At 41.7% G+C, this 23,718-nt stretch overlaps 1 protein-coding gene and 1 non-coding gene across 3 annotated transcripts in view; both read right to left on the minus strand.

Annotated features, from left to right (window-relative positions):
- The window catches only part of LOC123608066 (desmoplakin), a 48,919-nt gene that overhangs the window by 4,272 nt on the left and 20,929 nt on the right, over positions 1-23,718 (minus strand). Inside the window, exons 5-23 of one of the 2 annotated variants that reach the window (XM_045497465.1) lie at positions 22,536-22,664; positions 21,316-21,366; positions 19,980-20,141; positions 19,081-19,185; positions 17,920-18,015; positions 17,207-17,332; positions 16,724-16,876; positions 14,221-14,375; positions 11,391-11,517; positions 10,406-10,607; positions 9,912-10,138; positions 8,863-9,029; positions 8,267-8,405; positions 7,541-7,734; positions 6,325-6,487; positions 5,563-5,646; positions 4,894-5,001; positions 3,981-4,079; positions 2,451-2,948 (exon numbers count right to left, since the gene is read on the minus strand). In XM_045497465.1, the coding sequence (XP_045353421.1) occupies positions 2,451-2,948; positions 3,981-4,079; positions 4,894-5,001; positions 5,563-5,646; positions 6,325-6,487; positions 7,541-7,734; positions 8,267-8,405; positions 8,863-9,029; positions 9,912-10,138; positions 10,406-10,607; positions 11,391-11,517; positions 14,221-14,375; positions 16,724-16,876; positions 17,207-17,332; positions 17,920-18,015; positions 19,081-19,185; positions 19,980-20,141; positions 21,316-21,366; positions 22,536-22,664 (2,985 nt within the window). Of the gene's footprint in view, positions 1-653; positions 2,949-3,980; positions 4,080-4,893; positions 5,002-5,562; positions 5,647-6,324; positions 6,488-7,540; positions 7,735-8,266; positions 8,406-8,862; positions 9,030-9,911; positions 10,139-10,405; positions 10,608-11,390; positions 11,518-14,220; positions 14,376-16,723; positions 16,877-17,206; positions 17,333-17,919; positions 18,016-19,080; positions 19,186-19,979; positions 20,142-21,315; positions 21,367-22,535; positions 22,665-23,718 lie in introns of both variants that reach the window. The other variant, XM_045497464.1, reaches the window with a different exon arrangement.
- On the minus strand, positions 5,406-5,512 carry LOC123610005. The gene has a single exon (XR_006718045.1). It is a non-coding gene; the product is annotated as a U6 spliceosomal RNA (small nuclear RNA).

Below are 23,718 nucleotides of genomic sequence, written 5' to 3' on the forward strand. Positions count from 1 at the left end.
TACAGCTATACTAACATGTTTAATAAAACAAAATAAATCTATGGGCATATACACACCCTACACCCAGCCCCACACAAATATTGTCTATAGAAGTCAAACGTATTAGAACTTAAAGAAGGTATTTTTAAACTAGGGGTTAAAAGAAAAGCCTAGCAAAAACAAACACATCAGGGTCGTGATCAAAAGAGAACACGTCATGCATGCAGAAAAGCCGTGTAAGCAAGCAAGAAAAAGTGATTTCAAAACTGCATAGACAATACCTTTACCATGGCTTTTATTTAGGAAAATTTTAATGAAAAAAATGCAGGTCATAGCTCGCTAAGTAAGGGCTATCTTCTAGAAAACAGACTGGAATAGTCAGAGGACAAGCTCTAGGTGTCAAACCTGATGGTGTGCTAAAGTTTGAAAAGCACGGCCAAACAGAGGTGACACACAGATTGGTATTGATGTGGGAACAGGACAGAAGGGCAAAGAGGGCAAATTGCTTTCAAGCAGTGGCCTGGGTTATGACAACTAGTAGTACAGCAATAAGGAGAAAAATTAGACTTTCTGTAAGCGGCCATCCCAGTTAGCAGGAGCACAGCTGAGATGAGATGAAAATGGAGGGAATTATTTGAAGGACAGGGAAGCTGTGATCAAATATTTGTGAATACCTCTAAAGCCTGCTTTTGGAATTTCTCAATTTCCTGTCTCAAATTTTCCCTCTCTCTCTGTAAATCATTAATCAGCCCCTGCAGTTCCAGGGTCCGGTTGTTGCTGATCTGCAGCTGGCTCCTGAGTTCAGAGATGGTTGCATTTCTATCGCTATCCGCCTCGCTCCGGCTCCTCCTGAGGTCGTCGTATTCCAGCCTCAGGTTCCGAAGCTCCTCCTCCAACATCAAGTGCTCCTTGGTCAGGTTCTCCGTGAGAGACTGCAGCCTCTCGATTTCTATCTTGCTTTCATTTAAGCTCCTGCTTTTATCCTCTATTGCCTTCTGGAAATGCTCGTTCCTCAGGTGAGCCTGTTTGACATTCTCTTGTTCCTGCAGCAGCTGGCGTCTCAGGGCCTCGACCTCCGCGGAGAGCCTTCTCAGCTCTTCCTGGGTCCTCTGCTTGTCCCTCAGGTGGCCGTCCAACACGTCCCTCTGCTGCCGGAGGTCGTCCTCGCTCCGTTTCTTAATGATGGATGCTTGCTCCAGCTGCTGGGTCAGGCTGGTGATTTTTATCGCCTGCTCCTTCAGAGACCTCCTCATGCCTTCCAGCTCCTCCTCCAGCTTCTTCCTCTTCAAGGAGTCTTCCGAGGCGGTCCTCCTCAGCCGATTCAGCTCCTCCTCCACCTTCTGCTTCTGCAGCTGCAGGTCCTTCAGAGAACTCTGGAATCTCGTGATGTCCTGGTCCTTCACAGCCCTCTCCTGGGACACCCGCTCGTAGTCGATCCTCAGGCGCGTGAGCTCTTGCTCCTGAACCTTCAGCTTGCTTATCGTCTCCGTCGCGCTATTATTTGCTTTCTGCAGATCATACTGGGCCCTCTGTAATTTAGCGTTCTCCTCTTCCAGGCGTTTCCGTTCACTGGTTTCCGTTTCTATCAGTTGTTTTAACCTCTCGATCTCCTTGTTTTTATCCTGGATGGTCTTGGCGGCATCATCGAGCGACTGCTTGTATCTCAGGCTCTCTTCCGTCCGCATCTGAGTGACCTGCCTCAGCTCAATCTCCAGCTGCTGTTTCCTCTGCGACACCTCCGAGCCCGTGGCCTTTTGCTGTTGGACGTCTTCTTCCACCCTCCTGAGGTTCTCGGTGGTCTGGGCTAACGTGTTCTTCAGTCGCTTTACTTCCTCGGATAGGCTGCGGTTTTCTCTGGTGAGGCTGTCGATCTGGGCTCGGTAGCCACTGGTGTCCTCTTCCTTCTGCATGGTGAGCTGGTGGATGGTGGTCTTGGTGATGTTGATCTCAGTCTCGAACTGGTTTTTTAAGCTGATGATTTCCTCGTCGTAATTGTTCCTTACCTTAGCCAGTTCATTTTCATATTCCCAGCGGCGCTTCGCCTCCTCCTGAAACTCAGCTTTGAGTCTCTCAATCTCCTTGTTTTTGTCCTGAATGGTCTTTGCAGCCTCTTCCAGGGACTGTTTGTGCCGAGCATTGTCCTCGGAGCGCTGCTGGAGGACCTGCTTAAGCTCCATCTCCAGATGCTGCTTCTTCTGCATCATCTCGGAGCCACAGGCTTTTTGCTGCAGGGCATCTTCTTCGGCCCGCCTCCGCTGCTCGGTGGTCTGCAGAATGCTGTCGTTGAGCCTGACGATCTCGTCCTTCAGATCTCGATTTTCCCTGGAGAGCCTATCAAGCTGGTTTCGGAGATTTTTGGAATCGTCCTCTTTTTGCATGGATATCTCCTTGATGGTGGTCTTCGTGATGTTAATCTCTGTTTCATACTTGTTCCTTAAATTACTCATCTCCTCATTATAGTGGTTTCTTACCTTTGCCAGCTCACTTTCATATTCTCTCTTCCGGGCGCCCTCCTCCTGCAGCAGAACCCTCAACCTTTCTATCTCGTACTCCTTCTCTTTGATGGCTTTCTCAGACTCCATTTTCTGCCAGCCAAGGCTCTCCTTTTCACACTGCCTTGCCTTCTGCAGCTGGTCATAGTCATTCTTCTGTTGGTCAAACCTGTCTTCCACGGCCTTCCGTCTTCGCTTCTCGTCCTCAATCTCGTAGGTCAGCCTGGTGATCTTCTCGTTGAGTTCTTTTATTTGGCCGTAGCACTTGTCCAGGTTTTGCTTGGCCGACTTGCCGTCCAGCTCTGCCTGCCTCTTCAGCTCCTCCAGGCTCACAAGCTTGGCTTTGAACTGGGAACATTCTGCCTGGTACTTCTGCAGGTTCTGGTCCAGGAATTTGTTCTTATTGCAGTTTTCAGAGTTGGCATCTCGGGCCAGTCTGAGCTCCTCTTCCAAAACTTCAATCTTGGTGTTTTTCAGCTGTGGAAGTGAAATCAGAAATTAGGATGAAAGGAAAACCTCTCACGTCCTAAAAAAAGAAACAGTCTTTTCCCCCCTCCCAGACCATTGTGTGTTCTCGTGTCTCTTCCCACACCTGCACATGTGCACACGCACACCACACACATAAGCACATAGAAAGAGTGACACAAAGCAAAAGCTACTGGACAAAACCCCACGAAATCTGTATTCTCGTCGTAATTCTTCCATCAACTGCCTGTATGATCTTAGCAAATAATACAGCGTCTTTGAGGTTCCCCTGCCTCATGTGTAAATGAGGTGATTTCTTCCAAGATCAAAAGCTTAAGATTTCCTAAGTTACGTTTCCTTTATTTCAAGGTATTAAATTTCCATACAAACTCAATGCATGTATTGGAAATGACGAATAAATTAAACAATCAGATGTTTTCAATGTTGATAAAAACATAAAAATTTGATAAAGCAAATCTGTATGTTGATAAAAAAAAATCCAAATCCAGCCAGTCCAGGATGTTCTCTTCCTTAATTTAAAAAACACACGGGGCACCTGGGTGGCCCAGTTGGTTAAGCATCCGACTTCGGCTCAGGTCATGATCTCATAGTTAGCACTGGGCTCTGTGCTGACAGCTGGGAGCCTGAAGCCTGTTTCAGATTCTATCTGTCTGTCTGTCTCTCTCTCTGCCCCTCCCCCACTTATGCTCTGTGTCTCTCTCCCAAATATAAATAAACATAAAAAAAAAAGAGAGAGAAAACACACACAAACAAAAAAAGCAAAATCCTTGACCAAACAGTGAAATGAAATTAGTGGGGGTTTTTTGGTAAGGTAAAGCAGCTAGAATTTTGTAAATATCACCTAACTCCATTCAGAGCAGTGTCCTGAGGCACAGAACTAACCCCTGACTTTTGAACAAATTCTACAACAGTGAGTATATACCAGGGAGTATGTCCAGATCCATGTTCTAATGAGGCAGTAATAATAAGGTTCTATTCCACTTTCTTTTCCAATGCTCCAAGGAAATAAATTAAGTAAATTACCTTCAGATCTTCCAAACTCTTCAGCATCTCACTTAAGAACCTATAATAGTCTCCAGACCTTGTAAGTAGTTCTATGTATCGAGCATGCATATCTGCGGCCTTGCAAAAAAGGGGTGAAAGAAAAAAAGAAAAAAAGAAAAAAACAATTATTGCATTAAAAAAATTTCCCATGCAAGCTGACCATTTTGTTTCCTAAATCAATGAAATAGTGAAATTATAATTTAAGAGTGAATTCCTGGGGTGCCTGGGTGGCTCAGTTGGTTAAGTGTCTGATTCTTGATTTCAGCTCAGGTCACGATCTCATGGTTTGGGAGTTTGAGCCCTGCATCGGGCTCTGCACTGACAGTGCGGAACCTGCTTAGGATTCTCTCTCCCTCTCCCTCTCTGCCCCTCCCCTGCTCACATACTCTCTCTCAAAAACAAATAAACACTTAAAAATTAACACAAATAAAGAGTGAACTCCCTTCCTTCATGTGTGCTAATTCCAAAATCTGGAAGCACCACAAAAGGCTAACAACATTGTATCCTATCCTTATCCCTCTAGAGTGTTTCCCCTAAACCATCTGATGGGTGATGTTCTCTGTCATCTTTGGGAAGAAGTTGTCTTTTAAAAATCGACAAGATATCTTCCACTTGTTAAAAGCTTCCCTCACTAAACCAAGAATTTAAGCCCAGTTTCTACCAAGATCCTTCTATATAAACAACAGATCCAGACTTCCACTAACTGCCTCCTAAAATCACTCCAGTATTGATGACTCCCACTAAAGGAGCATAACCTGCTATTAAACCCTTTGGGGGTGGAGACCCTATAACAAGGGGTGAATTCAGGGTCTGCAGGGAAGACAGGAAGAAGGCAGAGACAATGAAGGTGCAGGAGGGGCTGGCTCTAAGAAATACGTAATGATATACATACCTCTTGCAGAATCACCCCAGAGGGAGACTGAACCATGGTTCTCTTGATAGGTATGTTCAGTAGGGTTTCCAATCCCGAGGTGTATGATGCCAGCTGGAGTTCATAATCCTGCAGAATAAAAAGGTTTAAGACAAATATACTCAATGAACTTCACAGAGTCACTGACAGCTACAATTTCATGGTTCTAAATCATCAAGCTGTGTTTCTCATGACCAACCCCAAAGGCTACCTACCATGCATTGATAGTGTCCAAGTCACTAACATTACATTATTAAACCAAGGAGTACATCTTTATATGCTACAGGAAGATTTTTACCCATATTACCAGTGTAAAGAATGAAGACCAGGCACTTCACTGATATTGCCAATGTGCAATGAATTCAAGTAAATGGATAACAAACTTTTCACAGTATGTTCAGGAGAGAACACATAAAAGCCACAATTGCTATCCTCAAGAAGTTTATACTCTTTCGAGTAAATCAGAAAATAATGCAGTTAATAATATATACTTTTAAAATATGGAACACTTCACAAATGTGCATGTCATTCTTACACAAGAACCATGCTGATATTCTCTGTATCATTCCAGTTTTAGTAGGTGTGCTGCCAAAGCAAGCACTTACCATTATTCTTGATGAGATGACAACATTCTTTGAGAAACGAACATACCTTAATCGAATTTGCACAAAGTTCAGCGATTTTCTGTACTTCATCTGATTTGTCTCGCTTGCCACAGATTTCATTGTGCAAGTTCTAGACAAAAAGTAAAATATTTATAAGCGTTGAAGTATATAAATGTTTTTAAATAAATGCTATTTCATTGCTGAACAACTGGTTTTCCACAGTTTATGACTACGTGCAGTGAACTCGTATTCTCACAGGTCAGCCTTAGAAGATGAGCATGTTTTTCCTTCAGAAGGGTAAGCAAGATTTTCGACTTCTTACTCTCTAAGAGGAATCTTTCAAATCTGTACACTTTTCTGATCCTATCACCTCAATTTATAAAGATACTTTACTACAATGTTACATTATTTCTTTTACAATTGATTTCCACGATGATTTCCTTTCAATATCTCAACTGTTTTTCCACTGGGCCTTATGCAAGCATTTACCAAATGGACTAGTATCGGGGTATCAAGGTATCGGGTGACTCAGTCGGATAAACATCCGATTGTTGATTTGAGCTCAGGTCATGCTCTCACGGTTCATGTCAGTCTCTGCACTGACAGCATGAAGCCTGCTTGGGATTCTCTCTCCGTCTCTGTCTCTGCCCCTTCCCTGCTCACGTTCTCTCTCTCTCTCAGTAAATAAACATTTAAAAAAGTCTTTAAAAAATATATATCATTTCAAACCTAGACACTGCTATGAAAACCAGAGGAAAATACAGTGCACCCTCAATGTTATCTAAGGAAGTGACAAACTGGCTTGTACCTTCTGCTCATTCAAAAATCGCAGGACTGTGTTGGAATCACCAAACTTCATGGATTCTAAGGAATCCTGACGGCGTTTGGCATCATAGAGCCACTTGCAGAAGGCCTGATAGTTATCACGGTAATTCCTCAGTTGCTTGATTTGTTTCTCCAGGTCCCATAATCTGCAGAAGACAGATATGATAAAATCAGAAAAGCAGTGCTACTGGTCCTGAGAGTATTTAACAGAGTTATCATATGACCCAGTCATTCCACCTGCTGTGTGCTCAAGAGAATTGAAAACATGCCTCCCTACAAAAAGTTATACATGAATTTTCATAGTGACATTTTTCATGATAGCCAAAAATCATGAATGAATGAAAGTAAAAACATAAAATAAAATAAAATAAAATAAAATAAAATGTAAGTATAGCTATACGATAGAATATTATTCAGTCATAAAAAGGAATGAAGTACTAAAACATGCTACACCAAGGATGAACCCTGAAAACATTATGCTGAGTGGAAAAAACAGTCACAAAGGAGCACACAATATATGATCCCTTCATGCGAAATGTCTGGAATAGACAAATCTACAGAGACAGAGGAAAGACTGGTGGTTGTTTAGGGCTGGAGGATTGGGAGGTAATGGGAAATTAGTGATAATGGGTACGGGGCTCTTTTTTTAGCATAAAGAAAATGTTCTAGACATAGATTGCGGTGATGGTTACATAATTTTAAATATAATAAAATCTATTGGATTATACACTTTCAATGGGCAAATTGTATGAGATAGGAATTAGTTATCAATAAAGGTAAAAGCACTGTTAGTAAAATGAACTACTTGCAAGAGTGAAGAGACTTTTTAAACCCTCATTTGGAAGAAGGCATTTCTTTTGTAGAAGATTTAATTTTCTTAAATTTCAGAAGAACACTCATGCAAAACATCTACTCCTTCCAACAATCCTAGCAAGAGTTTATAGGGCCCAAAAGGGCCTGATCAATGGCTTCCACTATTTCCCTAAGAGCCTGGAGAGTACCTGGTATGGGTTGGTTCAAGCTTGTGTACCTGCTTCCCTCATTTGCAACAAAGCTGACTCCAGACAGTCCATGAACAGAGCGCCTCTTACGCCTAACTTACACAGCAAACCAAACCACTGCTTTTAGAGTGACAAATTCAAGTGACACTATCTTGGAACAACCAAATGGGAAGAAAGTAGGGAAGGAAGTTGGCACACCTGTAGTCTATCTGTTTGTCTATTTTTTGCCAGCGGTCTGTCAGCTGTGTGACTTTGTCACTGAACTTGCCCAGATCCAGGTCATAAAGTGGATATTGTTGTGAGGTTTGGGAGTGGATCTGCTGGGCTTTCTGGAGCTCTGTCTTCATGGTGGCCAACAATGACTTCTTCAAGTTCAAGTCATTTTTGATTTTCTGTCATGAGAGAAAGAAAGAGTACAAATTAATCTCTTGGAATATTTGTATCTTTAAGTGATAAGCCAGAAAAATATATTCGCTGATTGCATTTCCCATTATTTATGTCAATAAATAGCTCCTTACTTATTAAGCTACCCCCTTAATAAAGGATTCAGTGTGTATATTTGTTTGAGAAATGCTAAATACCATACTCTATTCCATTCCTGAATAATTATAGTACATATGAATATATTAAAGAAGAAGAAAAATCCTATAGTGAAGAAACCAGTTCAATTATGTTTAACTCTGCATTCCTCAAACAAATCTCACCACAAATTACATCCGCACATAGCTCCTAATAGTACGCTCTAGAAAGCAGTGTGCTAGAGATAACGACAGATATCAACCATGTGTGGCTGATGAAATCCAGTAATCCTCAAACTCATGAAAACTTAGTGAAGCCTTGGATTTGGGTACTGAGTAGTCCTGCATGATTTCCCATAATACTGTTTATAACAGTGGTTATAAACTGAATAGAACTTTCAGTTACCTTCAGTCCGCAGCGGTAAGCTTCCACTTTATCCAGATCCAGGCACACGGTTTCCTCTTCAGTGAGTCTGGCTTCGTAAACCTTTAACATGTCTTCTGTCTGCAGGATAGCTTGGAGTAGAGCTCTTACTGTGCATAAGCTGTAAAGAGCAAAGGAGGCAAATAATATTGCCAGTGACGTAATTAGCCTTTGAATATTTGGCTCTTGCCACTATTAATTAAAGAAGCCTATAAAAATTTATTTTGCCTATTTCTAAGCTGCAGGAGCCATAAACTCCTCCCCCACCCCCCTATATCATCTTTCAGACAGCCATTCTGCATTAATTGAAGAAGAATTCTAAGTCCTGACTCTTACAGCATATATCTCAGCTGTAAAACATGTTAGGTTTCACAACAGTGGAATTAACATCTCAAAATTACTATCTCAAAAGCACAGTATCTACAAAAGTACTATCTCAAAATTACTATCTCAAAAGTCTGCAATGAACAGAAAAAACTGTAAGGCAAGACTGTAATAAGTCAGGCATACAGAGCAAATGAAGTCTGACAAAGCTTGAGAAAAGCAAAACATCTGTGATAAATGTTAGGGGCATTTACCTATTTAAGTAGCCATCTGTAACGCCATTGATATTTTCCAGTTTCTGAAACAGTCCAAATACTTCATTCTGTAAATAGCAGTATTTTTCTGAACCTCTGAAGTTAGCGAGCATATCTTTAAGCTGGTTGAGAACTTCAGCGATTGCCTGGGAATCATTCTGCACACTCTGTCAAAAAAGAAGAAAAGCTCTTGACTGAACTGTGTGATTCTTATGATCATTTTTTGTCCTGAAGAAGTCCACTAAATGGAAAAGACTCAAGAGATAGAGTTGACATTCCATTTCCTTCTTTGAGGAGGCCTTATCAGCACTGTGTAAACATGGCCCTCTTACTCAGAATATATTATCTTAGATATCCCAATGCAGTGCGAAGGCATGGCCGAGCAGGAAAGATCACAGGGCTGGGAGTTGACTACACTTGGGCCGTAGTCCCAGCTCTCTCTGTAGCTTTGAGGTTTTACCTCCCCCGACAAAACAAATCTCTCCATGTCAGTTTCCTGTCTATAAACAAAAATAATTCAGGGCACCTGGGTGACTTAGTCAGCTAAGCGTCCAACTCTTGGTCATAATCTCACAGTTTGTGAGTTCGAGCCCCACACCGGGCTTTGCACTGACAGGCTGCTTGGGATTCTCTCTCTCCACTTCTCCCCCACTCACTCACGCTCTATCTGTCTCTCTCAAAATAAACAGCTAAACTGAAAAAAAAAAAAAAATCTACTTGTTTAGCCCATATCATAGGTGGTTTCAGGCAGCAACCAAATTAATGTTTATGAAAACTTTAAAAATGAACAAAGTACTATGTGGGCACAAAGGAAAAATGCTGGAGTCTGATTCAACAATCCACAAACCAACATGAAGGTGCTTTAATCCCCAGCCTGGTAACCTACAAATTCGGAAGTAAGGGAAAGAAAAAAGGAAATCCTGCTAGAAGCCTGTTTTCTTGAAGATCAGTGCTCCTTGCCTATAAGTATTTAAACCAGGAGGGTTTTCTAATTAGCTTGCAGATAAATAATATACCCGGAATCGAACAAAATATCACTGGATGCCTACCTTCAGCTCATTTATTTTCACTGTGATATGGTGTGTAGACCCTTGGTCTGCTAGCAGGATGTTCTTAAGGCTCATTCTGCCCTCACAGTGCTCCATCTGCCTGCGAATCTTCTGGAGCTCCATCAGCATCCATGTTTCCTGCTTGTCATGTTCTCTGTTGGTTTCAATCACTTTATTATGGTTGACATCTTGGCAGGAACCATGATGAGTGATTTCAGTTGTGGTTACTGTAAAAATATGTTAGGACCACAAAAGTCAGAGAATTCCTGGCTAGAAGGGTACTTGTCCTCAAAAAGCATCTGTACTGCCTAAACTGCAGCTCCTTCTTTGATTTGAGTCTGAAAATTTAGTGTATGAGTGACTTTTGATATGTTATTTTTCAAAGTTGATTCTGAAACTATTTTCTGTTAAAGCTGTGTGTGCGGTTTCGTGCAAACTACTTTCTGTTAAAGCTGTGTGTGTTGTTGATAACAAAGAGAATAGACGCTCCAAACCTGTCTGGTGCTGGGGGTAGCCGGGGAGCTGTATGACCAGGGTCTGATAGTGCTTCTGGGCATCTGTGAACTGGGACTGCATTTTCCGCTTGTCATCATCTCCAAACATCTCCGAGCCCTGGCTGTTTCTGATGAACTCTTGGTAATGCAGCTCAAGGTCAGATATTGTCTTCATGTAATCTTCCTGCCGCATGGTTTTCAGCTGGAAGTAAACCAGGCAGGAATGTTTGATTACCCCCACAGGGTGACCAAGGGGAGTGCCCAGAAACGCCCTATGCTAGAGGGGGCTTAAGGCAATCCTTGTTAAAGACCCGTTAAGATATAAAAGGTCCTGGAGAATTACGAGATTGCTCCTCAGAACCACAGCAGTGGGCTGTCAATTTATTTTTCCTACAGAATTTTATTCTTCAAAGGAAATATTACTCAGAAGTCGCAAATCTAAAGCAGATCACAGCAAAGCTGCTCTGACCGCAAAGAGAAAAGGGGGACAAAGGAGATCCCAGACTTACTCATTCTGTACCTTTCTCCTGGCCCTGTTATCCCTAGTGGAACCCCTTAAGCCGGGATTCTTCAGACCACAACTTGAAAACCACTGATCTAGAGGAAGGACTGCTTTGAGTGTTATGCCATGAATTCTGTCCCACCATTCACTTCTGTGATAACCAGTTAATAGTTTATGACCTAGCTTTCCACTGCATCAAAGGACAATAGGATCCAGGATAGTACAGGACCACGTGTCTTTTCCATGGGTACTTCTGGCTTGTCAGGTAACTTCAGTCAGTACTTCTTTTTGTACCAGAGCCAGCCGTGTGCAAATCCCTCCCATCCTACTTGGGATGAGCCTCGCAGGCAGGCTGAGCTGACTCTTCAGATGAGATACGAACAGATTAGCCGCCCTGCTAAAAGGTCAGCCTGGCAGAAGCGAGCACCACAGGGGGCAGCTTGGCGCCTCCTCCAGGCAGCCTGCGTGGTCCTCAGGATGTACCTTGGCAATAGTCATGGCCCTGATTTTCTCGATGTCGATCATGCAGTAGTGCCAGGACACCAGGCTCTTCATGTTGATGTACAGCTGGTTCCACAGAGCCAAGATGGCTTCGTAGTATTGTTCGATCCTGGAAGGCACAAGGGGAAAACACACTGGAGCCTGGCTTTCAAACTTCCACCCAAACAGAAAACCTGCTATGTTCACATACTGTGTTAAAACTAAAACAAGAGGGGCGCCTGGGTGGTGCAGTCAGTTAAGCGTCCGACTTCAGCTCGGGTCACGATCTCGCGGTCCGTGAGTTCGAGCCCCGCGTCAGGCTCTGGGCTGATGGCTCAGAGCCTGGAGCCTGTTTCCGATTCTGTGTCTCCCTCTCTCTCTGCCCCTCCCCCGTTCATGCTCTGTCTCTCTCTGTCCCAAAAATAAATAAACGTTGAAATAAATAAATAAATAAATAAACCTTAAAAAGTAAAATAAAATTAATTTAAAAAAAAAAAAAAAAACTAAAACAAGAACCAACAGAGTAATAGTTAACGTATACAGTGAATGTATACTTTCCAGACACTCATCATTTCAATGGGTCTGGACTAATTTCCTCCCCCAAAGTTCATTCTCAATGATCCACATCAGTGTAGATAATTCACTTTTGCTCAAAATACACATTTCCTTGTTACTGTGTTGTTTGTCAGCAACTTTTTAATTTACAGAGGTCTAACACCATGCAGGATGGCAGGGAGAAACCGGTGATGGAATGTGGATGGTTATGCAGCCTGGGAGTGAGTGTGTGGGCTCATTATGCTACTCTCCCTGTTCTGTGTACAGTTGAAGATTTCCATACTTAAATGTGGAAAAGAATCTGCTGTGGACAATCTGTAAAATGAATGCTCTACTTGCTTGTTGATGAGCAGGTATTCCTAAGAAGGGCATTTTATTTTTGTGGCTACCTGTAAAATTACTGATTGTCTAAGAAGGGAAGAAGAACTTTGAAACAATGCTTCAAGATACATGGTAAGAATGGTTTCCTCACAGACATCCAGGTCCAGGAGGCACAGAGAACTCCCATCAAAATCAACAAAAGCAGGCCAACACCAAGACATATTGTAATTAAATTTGCAAAATCCAGTGCTAAAAAATCTTAAAAGCAGCAAGACAAAAGAAGTCCTTCACTTACAAGGGAAACCTCATAATGCTAGCTGGAGATTTCTCAACAGAAACTTGACAAGCCAGAAGGGAGTGGCATGATGTATTCAAAATACTGAATAGGAAAAATCTGCAGCCAAGAATACTCTATCCAGCAAGGCTAACATTCTGAATAGAAGGAGACATAAAGAGTTTCCCAGGCAAACAAAAACTAAAGGAGTTCATGACCACTAAACCAGCCCTGCAAGAAATGTGAAAGGGGGCTCTTTGAGTGCAAAGGAGAGACCAAGAGTGACAAAGACAAGAAAGGATCAAAGAAAATCTCCAGGAACAATGACAAAAAAAGTAACACAGTGGGAATAAATACAGATCTATCAATAATTACTTTGAATGTAAATGGACTAAATGCTCTAATCAAAAGACATAGGGTGTCAAAAAGGATAAAAAAAAAAATGACTCATCCATATGCTCCCTACAAGAGATTCATTTTAGACCTAAAGACACCTGCAGATTGAAAGTGAAGGGGTGGGGAAATGTTTATCACACAAAAGAAAGTTGGAGTAGCAATACTTATATTGGACAAATTAGACTCTTTTGCTTTTGTATCATTTTTATCCTGCTTTGGTATCAGGGTAGTAATGGCCTAATGGAATGATTTTGAATGTATTGCCTCTATTCCATTACTTGTAAGATTTTGATAAAGATCATCATTAATTATATAGTTTTTAATGTTTGGTAGAATTCACCAGCGAAACCATATGGTCTTGGGCTTTTCTGTGCTGGGAGATTTTTGATTTCTAATTGAAGTTGAATTCTTGTTATTGGTCTAAGAAGATTTCCTATTTTTTGGATTCAAGATCTGAGATTCAATCATGGTAACTTGTGTATTTTTAGGGATTATCTGTGTTTTTTTTCTAAGTTATCTGAATTGTTAACATATAATTGTTTATACTAATCTATTATCACACTATGTATTTCTGTGGTTATATGCTGTACTATTTTCTCTTCCATTTCTCATTTTTGTTTTTGAGTCTTCTCTCTTTTTTTTTCTTAGTTAAGGTAAAGCATTGCCAATTTGTTTCTTTTTGTGGAAAAACTGGTTATTACTTTCCATGTTCTGTTATTGTTTACTCTGATTTCTATTTTATTTCTTTCTGATTTTCTTTGTTCTTTTTTCTTCCTCTACTAAATTCTAGCTACGTTTCTTCTTTTTCTAGTTCCTAGTGGTGTCATGTTGTTTATTTGAACTTTCTTAATACAAGCATTTATAACATAAATTTCATTCTAACATCCACTTTTGCTGCAACCCATACATTTTGAAATATTGTGTTTGCTTTTTCTTTGGTTTCAAGACATATTTTGATTTGCCGTTTGATTTCTCATTTGGCCCATTGCTTGGACAGTTGTGGGTTGCTTAATATTTATATATTAAATATTTAATATTTTTTTAAAAGAATGGCTTCCTCCAGTCCCCCTATACAGTCAGACATTCTTTTTTACCTTCCAATAAAAACTATAGTATCTTCAACATAAAGTTACTTGACAATGCAAGGGGACCTTTCCGAGGCTCCTTTTTTCAAAGGAGGGGATTATAGTGAAAAAGGGTGGGTCTATATTTCTTGTATAAGCATTTGCCCCCTATTTCTCCACACTTGCATTCATGCTGTGGCCACTAGCAACTTCAACAACTTACTTGCAAGAGAGGTCCACAGCCAGAGGATTCGGAGGGGGTATAATCAGACCAACAGAAGGGACGAGCATGTCCACGCCTCCCGGACCCGTCACATACCACTTGCTGCGCTCATTATTGTCCTTCAGGATACACTCGTCCCCTTTGTGCACGATTTTCTGTAAGGCAAGCGGCCCGGTGTTTTGGCTTTACTCATGAGTACACACATTCTTATCTTTTTTCTCAAAGGGAGAAATAGAGATGAAATATGCAAACTGTTTGAGCTTTTATCTTATTATTTGCCCTTAAATGAAGATGATCTTTACACATCCCATCAATACTGATGCTTTAAATAATACATGTGAGCCTAAAAGGTGTGTGTAAAATGAATTAGGTAAAGTAACTTTCCAACGACAGCCTGGGGAATCCATCAGTAAAGTGAGAAATCCTTTTGTAAAGCAAAAATTCCCCCCGTGGCTTTTCTATTTTTGTGAGTTCATATTTTATATATTAGATTTGAGTATGTGGGAGTCACCTGTCTCATTCACTTGCTCTTAAAAGTTAGAAATAAAAAGAAATTCTGAAATTCTTTCCCAGAAAATAACTTTCTAAATTAACTACAACATCTAAATAGCTTACTTTTTTTTAAGTTAATTTATTTATTTTGAGAGAGAGGAGGAGAGAGCGCACAGGCATGAACAGGGAAGGGGCAGAGAAAGAGGGAAAGAGAGAATCCCAAGCAGGCTCTGTGCTGTCAGTACAGAGCCCCACATGGGTCTTCATGTCACAAACTCTGAGATCATGACCTGAGCCAAAATCAAGAGTCATATGCTTCACTGACTGAGCCACCCAGCCCCCTGAATAGCTCACTTTCTAAATCGACTCCATAGCTTCTTGAAATGGGTACACTTCAAATAGGACAACTATTTTAACTAGTGAAATGTAATAAGCTTGATATTTATGTATTTCATATCTCTATTTCAACTTGCTTCTCTCCATGCAAGTTCTCTTTTTTTTTTTTAATGTGTATGTATTTTTAAGAGTGCGAGAGAGAGAGACAGAGTGAGATTAGGGGAGAGGCAGAGAGAGAGGGAGACACAGAATCTAAGGCAGGCTCAAGTCTCCGAGCTGTCAGCACAGAGCCCGATGTGAGGCCGGAACTCACAAACTGTGAGATCATGACCTGAGCCGAAGTCAGTCACTTAACTGACTGAGCCACCCAAGTGCCCCTTACCATGCAAGTTCTTAAAACATTTCCACCTGTTAGAATAAACTCCACCGTTTTATAACATGTATCTAAACAGCTGGTCATATATTTCTTAAATCCTCCATAGTTTTTACAGGAAAACAAAGTTGTGCGGGCACGCCTGGGTGGCTCAGTCAGTTAAGCATCCGACTTCAGCTCAGGTCATGATCTTATGGCTCATGAGTTTGAGCCCTGAGTCAGGCTCTATGTCTTTTGACTCTGTGTCTCCCTCTCTCTGCCCCTCCCCTGCTCCTGCTCTGCCTCTCTCTCTCTCAAAAATAAACATTAAAAAAAATTAGAAAAAAAAAGAAAAAAAGCTGTGAAAATCACATAAGTAATTAGTAAAAACAAGTCCTCTTTCCATATAAATGCTTGTATTTACCACAGAGCCTGCAGGATTAATACGCTCAATCAATTCATAATGTCTGTAACCACATTCACTTCAAACGCAGCATAATGCTCACATTCCCGCCTTCTTTCATGTCAGAAACTTAAAGTTCTTTACAGAAATTTTAAGATTTTAAAATTTAAGATTTAAAGTGTGGGGCATGGGGTGGCTCAGTGGGTTAAGCATCTGACTTCGGCTCACGTCATGATCTCACAGTTCATGGGTTCCAGCCCTACCCTGTGCTGACAGGGCAGAGCCTGCTTGGGATTCTCTCTCTCTCCCTCTCTCTCTCTCTCTCTCTCTCTCTCTCTCTCTCCCTCTCCCTCTCTGTCCCTTCCCCCACTCTCATACACTGTCTCTCAAAATAAATAAGCTTAAAAAAAAAAGATTTAAAGGGTAATCACAGATGAAGTTCTGCATATTAGAAGAGAAGTATTAATACTTAAAATGAAAAGTTTAAAAATAACTGTTGCCCTGGGCACCTGGATGGCTCAGTCGGTTGGGCATCCGACTCTTGATTTCGGCTCAGGTCATGATCCCAGGGTCATGAGACAGAGCCTCACGTAGAGCTCTGTTGTAACCTCAGAGCCTGCCTGGGATTCTCCCACTCCCTCTTTCTCTCTGCCACTGACCTCCACTTGCCTCTCTGTCTCTCTCAAAATAGATAAATAAACATTTAAAAAATAATCACCACTGTCCTAATTATCAAGAGCTATGATAAGAGTCAGAGTAAAGCTGCTGCAGTTCAACAGTTTGTTGCTCTGTGTATGAAAGCAAGGCATTGACTTGGCTGCCCACTGATACATGGATTAAACTCTACTCCCTCGATGGCAAAAATCTCTAAGCAAAGAAAGGGAAAACATGTGATTCATTCTGAATAAGTGAGTGCACACCTGGTCTTGTTTGTAGTCACAGAGAGCCCTGAGAATAATGGGTTTGTTGCTTCTGTAGTCTGGGTTGCGTGGTTTCAGCTGCACAATCTTCTTGGACTTGTTTACCAAGTTCTGGACCTGACGCTTGTATTCCAGGATTTTCTCTCGTTCTTTCTGCAATTGGAAATAAGATTGTACTTTAGCATAGATTCTCAGCGCATTTCAGGTAAGACCTGCAAATGACATTAATATAGCTGCTACGACGTCACAAATTAGGTATTGCTACATTTGCCTCAGCTACAAAAGGCTGCAGGTTTATCTATCTGCAGGGACGATAGGAACCTTTCATAACAAGCCACTTCAGCAGCTACAGAGCCATGAATGAAGTGGGCAGGAAAGAATATCATTGTGTGAAAAGACTTTGCCAATAGAATTTGAAGTATGCTTTCCAAAGGAATTTTCTTGGTAAGTAATCAGTATTCTGTCTTTGTTTTGCGACGATACCTCCAGCTCCTTGATCTGTTCCAGCAGGCGCTGCAGGGGCATGTTCTTGTCACAGGGGTACTTCTTCCTGATGGAGTCCTGAAGGCCCTTCAAGTAGGCTTCAGTTGACTGGGCTTCTTCAAAAAACTATTAAAGATGAGAGTGATCACATATTAAGGAAAAGGAACTCAGTAGGCAACTACTATTTCCATTTCAAGGAGTACCTTCCCGGAGTCTATTTAATAGGTGGCTAAAGGAAAAGGTTACAGCAGAAGGTATATTAACCTACGTGACAGCCAGAGACATCTGAGTGACTCATGATCAAGTTGCCAATCTGTGCTCCTTGACACGAAAAGCCAATAAATAGGATTTGTAAAATGTTTTGAAGACTGTATTCAGTGCTTCTAGGAGTACATTCAAAAGATAAAGTATTCTGGGGCACCCAGGTGGCTCAGCCGGTTAAGAATCCGACTTCAGCTCAGGTCATGAGCTCGTAGTTCACAAGTTTGAGCCCGGGGTCGGGCTCTGTGCTGACAGCTCAGAGCCTGAAGCCTGCTTCAGATTCTGTGTCTCCCTCTCTCTCTGCCCCTCCCCCACTCATACTCAGTGTCTCTCTCTCTCTCTCTCTCTCTCTCTCTCTTTCAAAAATAAATAAAACATCAAAAAAATTAGAAAAAAAGAAGATAAGGTATTAAGACCTATACGACAATTAAATTACTACTAAGCATAAAAACCTGGAAGTAGGCAGCATTTTCTTTGAGATGAACATCAATGCACTTAGTGATCTGGAGAATCCAGCTCCACTGTGTCTGAAGAGTATCCATATATGCCTGAAACAAGAAACCATCAGCTGTCACATTGCCACTCAGTGACAAGGACATCCATTCTTTGATTGACATGTGAGCTTGAATGAAAGCTATGAAATATGTTTTATCTATACCAAATCAAGCAAACACTTTTCTAAAAATTGAAAACAGAAACTTCCCAACGGGGGGGGGGGGTGCCTGGGGGACTCAGATGGTTAACTGTCTGACTCTTGGTTTTGACCTCTTGGTTTCGACTCAGGTCATGATCTCACATTTTGTGAGGTCTGTGCTGATAGCACAGAGCCTGCTTGGAATTCTCACTCTCTGTCCCTCCCCCACTTGTGCACGTGCACAGTCTTACTCTCTCTCAAAAAAAAAAAAAAAAAAAAATTTCCCAATAGGGAACTCTCGGTAAGGTAGAAATTAAAAACAGTTTTAGCAAATAGATACCACTAGGAGATTAGCCAAAATATTCACTCAAATGGCATAGTTTCTGACCAATCAGAATCAGAACAGACACTGGGTGGCACTGGGGCAGGGTCCTTCCACTGCACCCTGTTCCTATACAGCTTCTGGATGATGAGGAAGTCCAAGGAACCCATGCAGAGCGCTTGAGGGGTTTAAGGCAGTGACTCTTATCAACTGGTATGAAGAACAGTTTCTAACAACGAGTATGGCCATTACAGTGCTGCTATCAGCTAATGTTGACCTTAAGCACAGCCCACAGATGGCAGCCTAGGGCAGAGGTCAGCGGCCTGAAGGCTACACTGGACCCACTACGTGTATTTATAAATAAAGTTTTACTGGAACACAGTCATGTTCATTCACTTACATGTTGTTATGGTTACTTTCACACAACAATGTCTGCATTAAGTAATCTCAACAGAAACCAAATGGCCTGCAAGCCTAAAATATTAATTATTTGGTCCTTTCCAGAAAAGCTTATCAGCCCCGAGTCTAGGGTTTTGATCCCAAAATATGTAAAATAAACTTGTCATGGCTTTATGATACATACGAATCAATCTGTATAGTATTACTTTATAAAAAGTTCCCCTTTACTCTCTAATGAAAATATCTCTTGAAGCCTACCTCAATTTTGTCTGAAGCTGGATGCTGATTGAGGACAAGTTGGTCACTTTCTTGTTTAAGCTTATTGAGCTCTTTTTCCTTAACTTCCAGTTGGCTCATGCGTATCTGTAAATGAAAGAAAAACAAATCCATCAGAGCAAAGTCACCATTAGCCGGCCATCACTTCTACTGGTTTTAGGGAAAATTAGAATACAAAACTGCATTCTGGAAATGAACAATGTCAAACAGTCGAATTATGGTGTCCTCAAGAATCATAGCATTTTAAAGACCAGAAAGGATGTTTGGGATCATCTAGTACATGGCAGATGTCACACTGGAGACGTGTCTTGTCCCAATCCACACAGGCAAAGGGACAGCAACAACTAATGGTGAGATTTCCTAATCCTAGGTTTGAATCCACCTTCCTACTGGGCTACACACACTTTGGGATATCCAAATGCATAACTCTGACTCTTATCTACTGTCTTCCAGGATGGTAAGCAATGCATTGCCCCTCTAGAGTCACTGAGAAGTTTCCAAAAAGGAATGGCTTGTCATGACCATTTCAACTGAGGCAGAATTCCACATAGCTGATTAAATTATTGAGGCCTTTGGGGCGCCTGGGTGGCGCAGTCGGTTAAGCGTCCGACTTCAGCCAGGTCACGATCTCGTGGTCCGTGAGTTCGAGCCCTGCGTCAGGCTCTGGGCTGATGGCTCAGAGCCTGGAGCCTGTTTCTGATTCTGTGTCTCCCGCTCTCTCTGCCCCTCCCCCGTTCATGCTCTGTCTCTCTCTGTCCCAAAAATAAATAAAAACGTTGAAAAAAAAAAATTAAAAAAAAAAATTATTGAGGCCTTTGTCCCCATGTCGGGGCCCTCTCAGGCAAGAGCCTCACATCTACAACTCCGAGGGGCAAGCTTACAGAGAAGGCCTCCTGCTTCTGGGCGATGTTGGTGTTCCGGTCACTCCAGTCATAGAGCAGTTCCTCCTCCTCACAGTCATTGATCCACATAATCTCTCGGGACGTGGCCTGGATGATGTTCTGCAGCTGTCGCAGGTGATCCATCCTCTCAAAGGACGCTTTCTGCAAGGCAAGTTCAAAAGCAGCATTAGGATAACAGTATGCACCTTACTGGTGTTCTCCGCAGTTTCCATAGATAAATCTGTGTGGTCCCTTTTATTTAAAAAAAAAAAATTTTTTTTAATAGACAAATACAGGGGCGCCTGGGTGGCTCAGTCAGTTAAGCGTCTGCCTTCAGCTCAGGTCACGATCTCACGGTTCGTGAGTTCGAGCCCCGTGTCAGGCTCTGTGCTGACAGCTCAGAGCCTGGAGCCTGCTTCAGATTCTGTGTCTCCCTCTCTCTCTGCTCCTCCCCCACTCATGCTCTGTCTCTCTCACTCTCTCGAAAGTAAACATTAATTAAAAAATAAAAATATAAATAAATCACATGAATCGGTAAAATCTTCCCTGACCACATAGAATGTAAAAAAAAAAAAAAATCCATCCAAACTTATGATCAACAAGGGAGCAATTTTAGATTCAGTGGAATAGCCTAACCCAAAAGGGTCTTGATTCAGATACTGATGTTTGGTTTCGAGAATTAGTTTTAGACTACAAAGGGAAAAACGGATGCTTAGAAAGATAAGCCAAGTTTTTCCTGCCCTCTGCCGCACCCCAAAATTTCAAGGTGCCATCAGTCATGCCCCGGATCTAATAGAACAACTGTGTCCTACATTGTGTCCCACTAGCCACATTATTTTAAAAGGATCACTGCCAACAAGAAATATCGAGGACGTGAAGCCAGGGTGTCACAAGTAGGTGAAAAAAATGGCAACCGCTCTTCTTACCAGTCAAGTGAACTGATTTCACGTTTGTCATAAAATGGTGATGATGGTCTAATCACTCTCTATCTAGGGAAAACAAGTTTTATTTTTGTTTATACTTCATAAAAAGGCTGCAATTGACCAATGGAAAAGCTTTATTTCTTTAACACCAAGTATTTAATCTGTGTTATATACGTGACCCTCAACTCGCAAATAAACAGAATATCGGTGAATACTATCTTCAGAAAAAAAGTCTTCTAACTTCACTTCTGAAGGAACCCCAGCAGTGGAAATGCAGTTAGCATCTACAAGCCCCTAACTATTACTTCCGGGTACTTCCGGGTACTTATTAGGTGCTGCCGCCCAGGCTGTTCTCCACTTTTATGGAACTGAACTGAACTGAATGCAGAGATGTCAGAAATAAGTCTGCTTACCAGCAGGTTTTCATACTCCTCCTCCAACTGGTAGATCGCAGATTTCTCCCGCTAGAAAAAGACAAACAGCAAGCAAGTAGTTAATTCCCCTCGTGGGTTTGTACAAAAAGAGCAGCCCTTCTAAACCTCCTTTTTGTCAGATATTGACTTCAGATCCCTCAGTAGAAAGACATATTTGCTCTAGAAAATCTCAGAAAAATCTCTCAGTAAAAATCCCTTTTACTCATAGGGACCTTTTCCCTCACTGGCTTTTTTTTTTTTTTTTTTTTTGAGAGAGACACAGAGAGAGAGAAAGAGAGAATAAGCAGGGGAGAGACAGAGAAAGAGAGAGAGAAAGAGAGAGAGAGAATCCCAAGAAGGCTCCATGCTCCATGCAGAGCCTGATGCAGGGCTTGAACTCACAAACCATGAGATCACGAGCCAAAATCAAGAGTCAGACACTCAACCAACTGAGCCACCCAGGTGCCCCCTTACTGTGCTTTTGTTGCTATCACCACACAAGGTTGATCACTTAAAGACTCACATGTTAATTCATGTGTTAAGTTTCACAAGACAACTTAGGACTCTCTAGACCTTAGAGAAAAAAGGGAGAAATTTGGTGAGATATTCAGGTAGACAAAAGTAAGGGAGGAAAAAAGGCAGAAGTGAGGATGAGTATCTCTGGTCTAAGTAAAAAAGTGAGGGATTTAAAAGCAGGAGATCTGGTCAGGGGGATCCAAGTACTTAAAATCGAGTGATTATTTCATCTTGTATCTCTTGAGCCAGATGCAAGTCAGTCCTTTGACAAAGGAAAAGTGTCAGGAAGAGACACGATTTCCCTTATTAGAAATCCATTGAATTACCACATAGGAAAGGATTTTCCAAGCACACAAATTTTATAATTGTAGCTCTTTCTCTATTTAAGAGATGCTCTGCTTTCTAAAAACAAACAAACAAAAAACCCTACCACCCGCAAATACCCTATTCTACAAACTGTGCCCAAATGCATGTGTGTCCACCTTTCGCCTTCTGTTTACCTCTCCCTCGAGTGTTAACACAGTCTCTAGCAGGTCTATTTGAGCCCACTTCCCCATTTATGAAATGGGATTTTTAGAAATTTCCAGTCTGTTATGGAAGAAATCTTAGGCTAATGTTCAGACAAAAACGCCCGGGATCGAGAAATTCCACAATCCCTCCATATACTTTTCTAAGATTCTAAAAATGAAAACATCTCAAAGTACCAGGTCAGCCTTAATTTTGTCCAGCTGCCAGCGATAGTCCCCAATGGCGTTGTGGATGCTCCTGTGGCTGTTGATGTGCTGCTCCACAGAGGCCAGGTCCACGCCCCAGGCCACCATATCCATCTCCGCCTGCCAAGGGAAAGAGTGTGCCCTTCATTTCCAATTCTTTCCATTAGATTCACCTTAGCCCCAGCAACAGGGGTCAGAGTATCAAGGGACAGCCATAGCTTCCATTCAGATAAACATGAAGATGTAAATATTCAATGTTCTTGAAACCCCCCCCCCCGCCAAAAACTGTAAAGGCTTGGAATTCCTGAACAGCAAACAGGGCTTGCCCAATACTTCCCACAACTTGTTCAACCCCAGCTCGACACGGCTGAGGAGAGATGATGCAGGAAGGAGACCCTTGAAAGCTAGATTATGTCCTCTAAAAAAAAAAATATCTACCTGTGCACATGCAAGTGGCATGTATCTGTATAGTATGTGTATGATATATTAGAAAATACTGATAGAAGTTCCTATATTCAGTCATTTTATTTTTTTTAATATTTATTTGTTTTGAGGTGCAGGAAGGGGCAGAGAGAGAGGGAAAGACAGAATCCCAAGAAAGCACTGCGTTGTCATTGAAGTGAAGTGAAGTGAAGTGAAGCCTGACACGGGACCCGATCTCACGAACGGTGTTATCATGACTGGAGCTGAAATCGAGTCGGGCCCTCAACTGACTGAGCCACCCAGGTGCCCCTATATTCATTTTAAAATGTGCATCAGAAATAGCTCATTAAGCTCAGTCATGTACTAGTTCCCAAGCTAAACGGCTGACCTCAAAGTACTTTTCACTGTTCATTTCTTTAAATTATCGCGATTCGTGTTAATTGTTGACTCTTTAAACTTGGCATTTACCATTACCTTTCAGGATGCAAAACTCCCTATGGCCCACTTCAAAGAGAAGTTACTATAGCACATACTCAAAGTCTCATGTTAGCTCTAAGAATTAAACCTGACTTTCTAATTTGAGTCCCCACTACTTCAAATTTAAGAATGCCACATGATAAGAAACAAGCGTACTATTCCACAAGTTTCATACTGAGGCAGGTCTATTATCTCATGCTTCTTTTGCACGAGCTTATGTAAATTTTCAAGTCACCTGTGTCATCTCTTACACACGCCAAGGGCAAACATCCCA

Source organism: Leopardus geoffroyi, chromosome B2 (assembly GCF_018350155.1).
Source record: "Leopardus geoffroyi isolate Oge1 chromosome B2, O.geoffroyi_Oge1_pat1.0, whole genome shotgun sequence".
NCBI lineage: Eukaryota > Metazoa > Chordata > Mammalia > Carnivora > Felidae > Leopardus > Leopardus geoffroyi.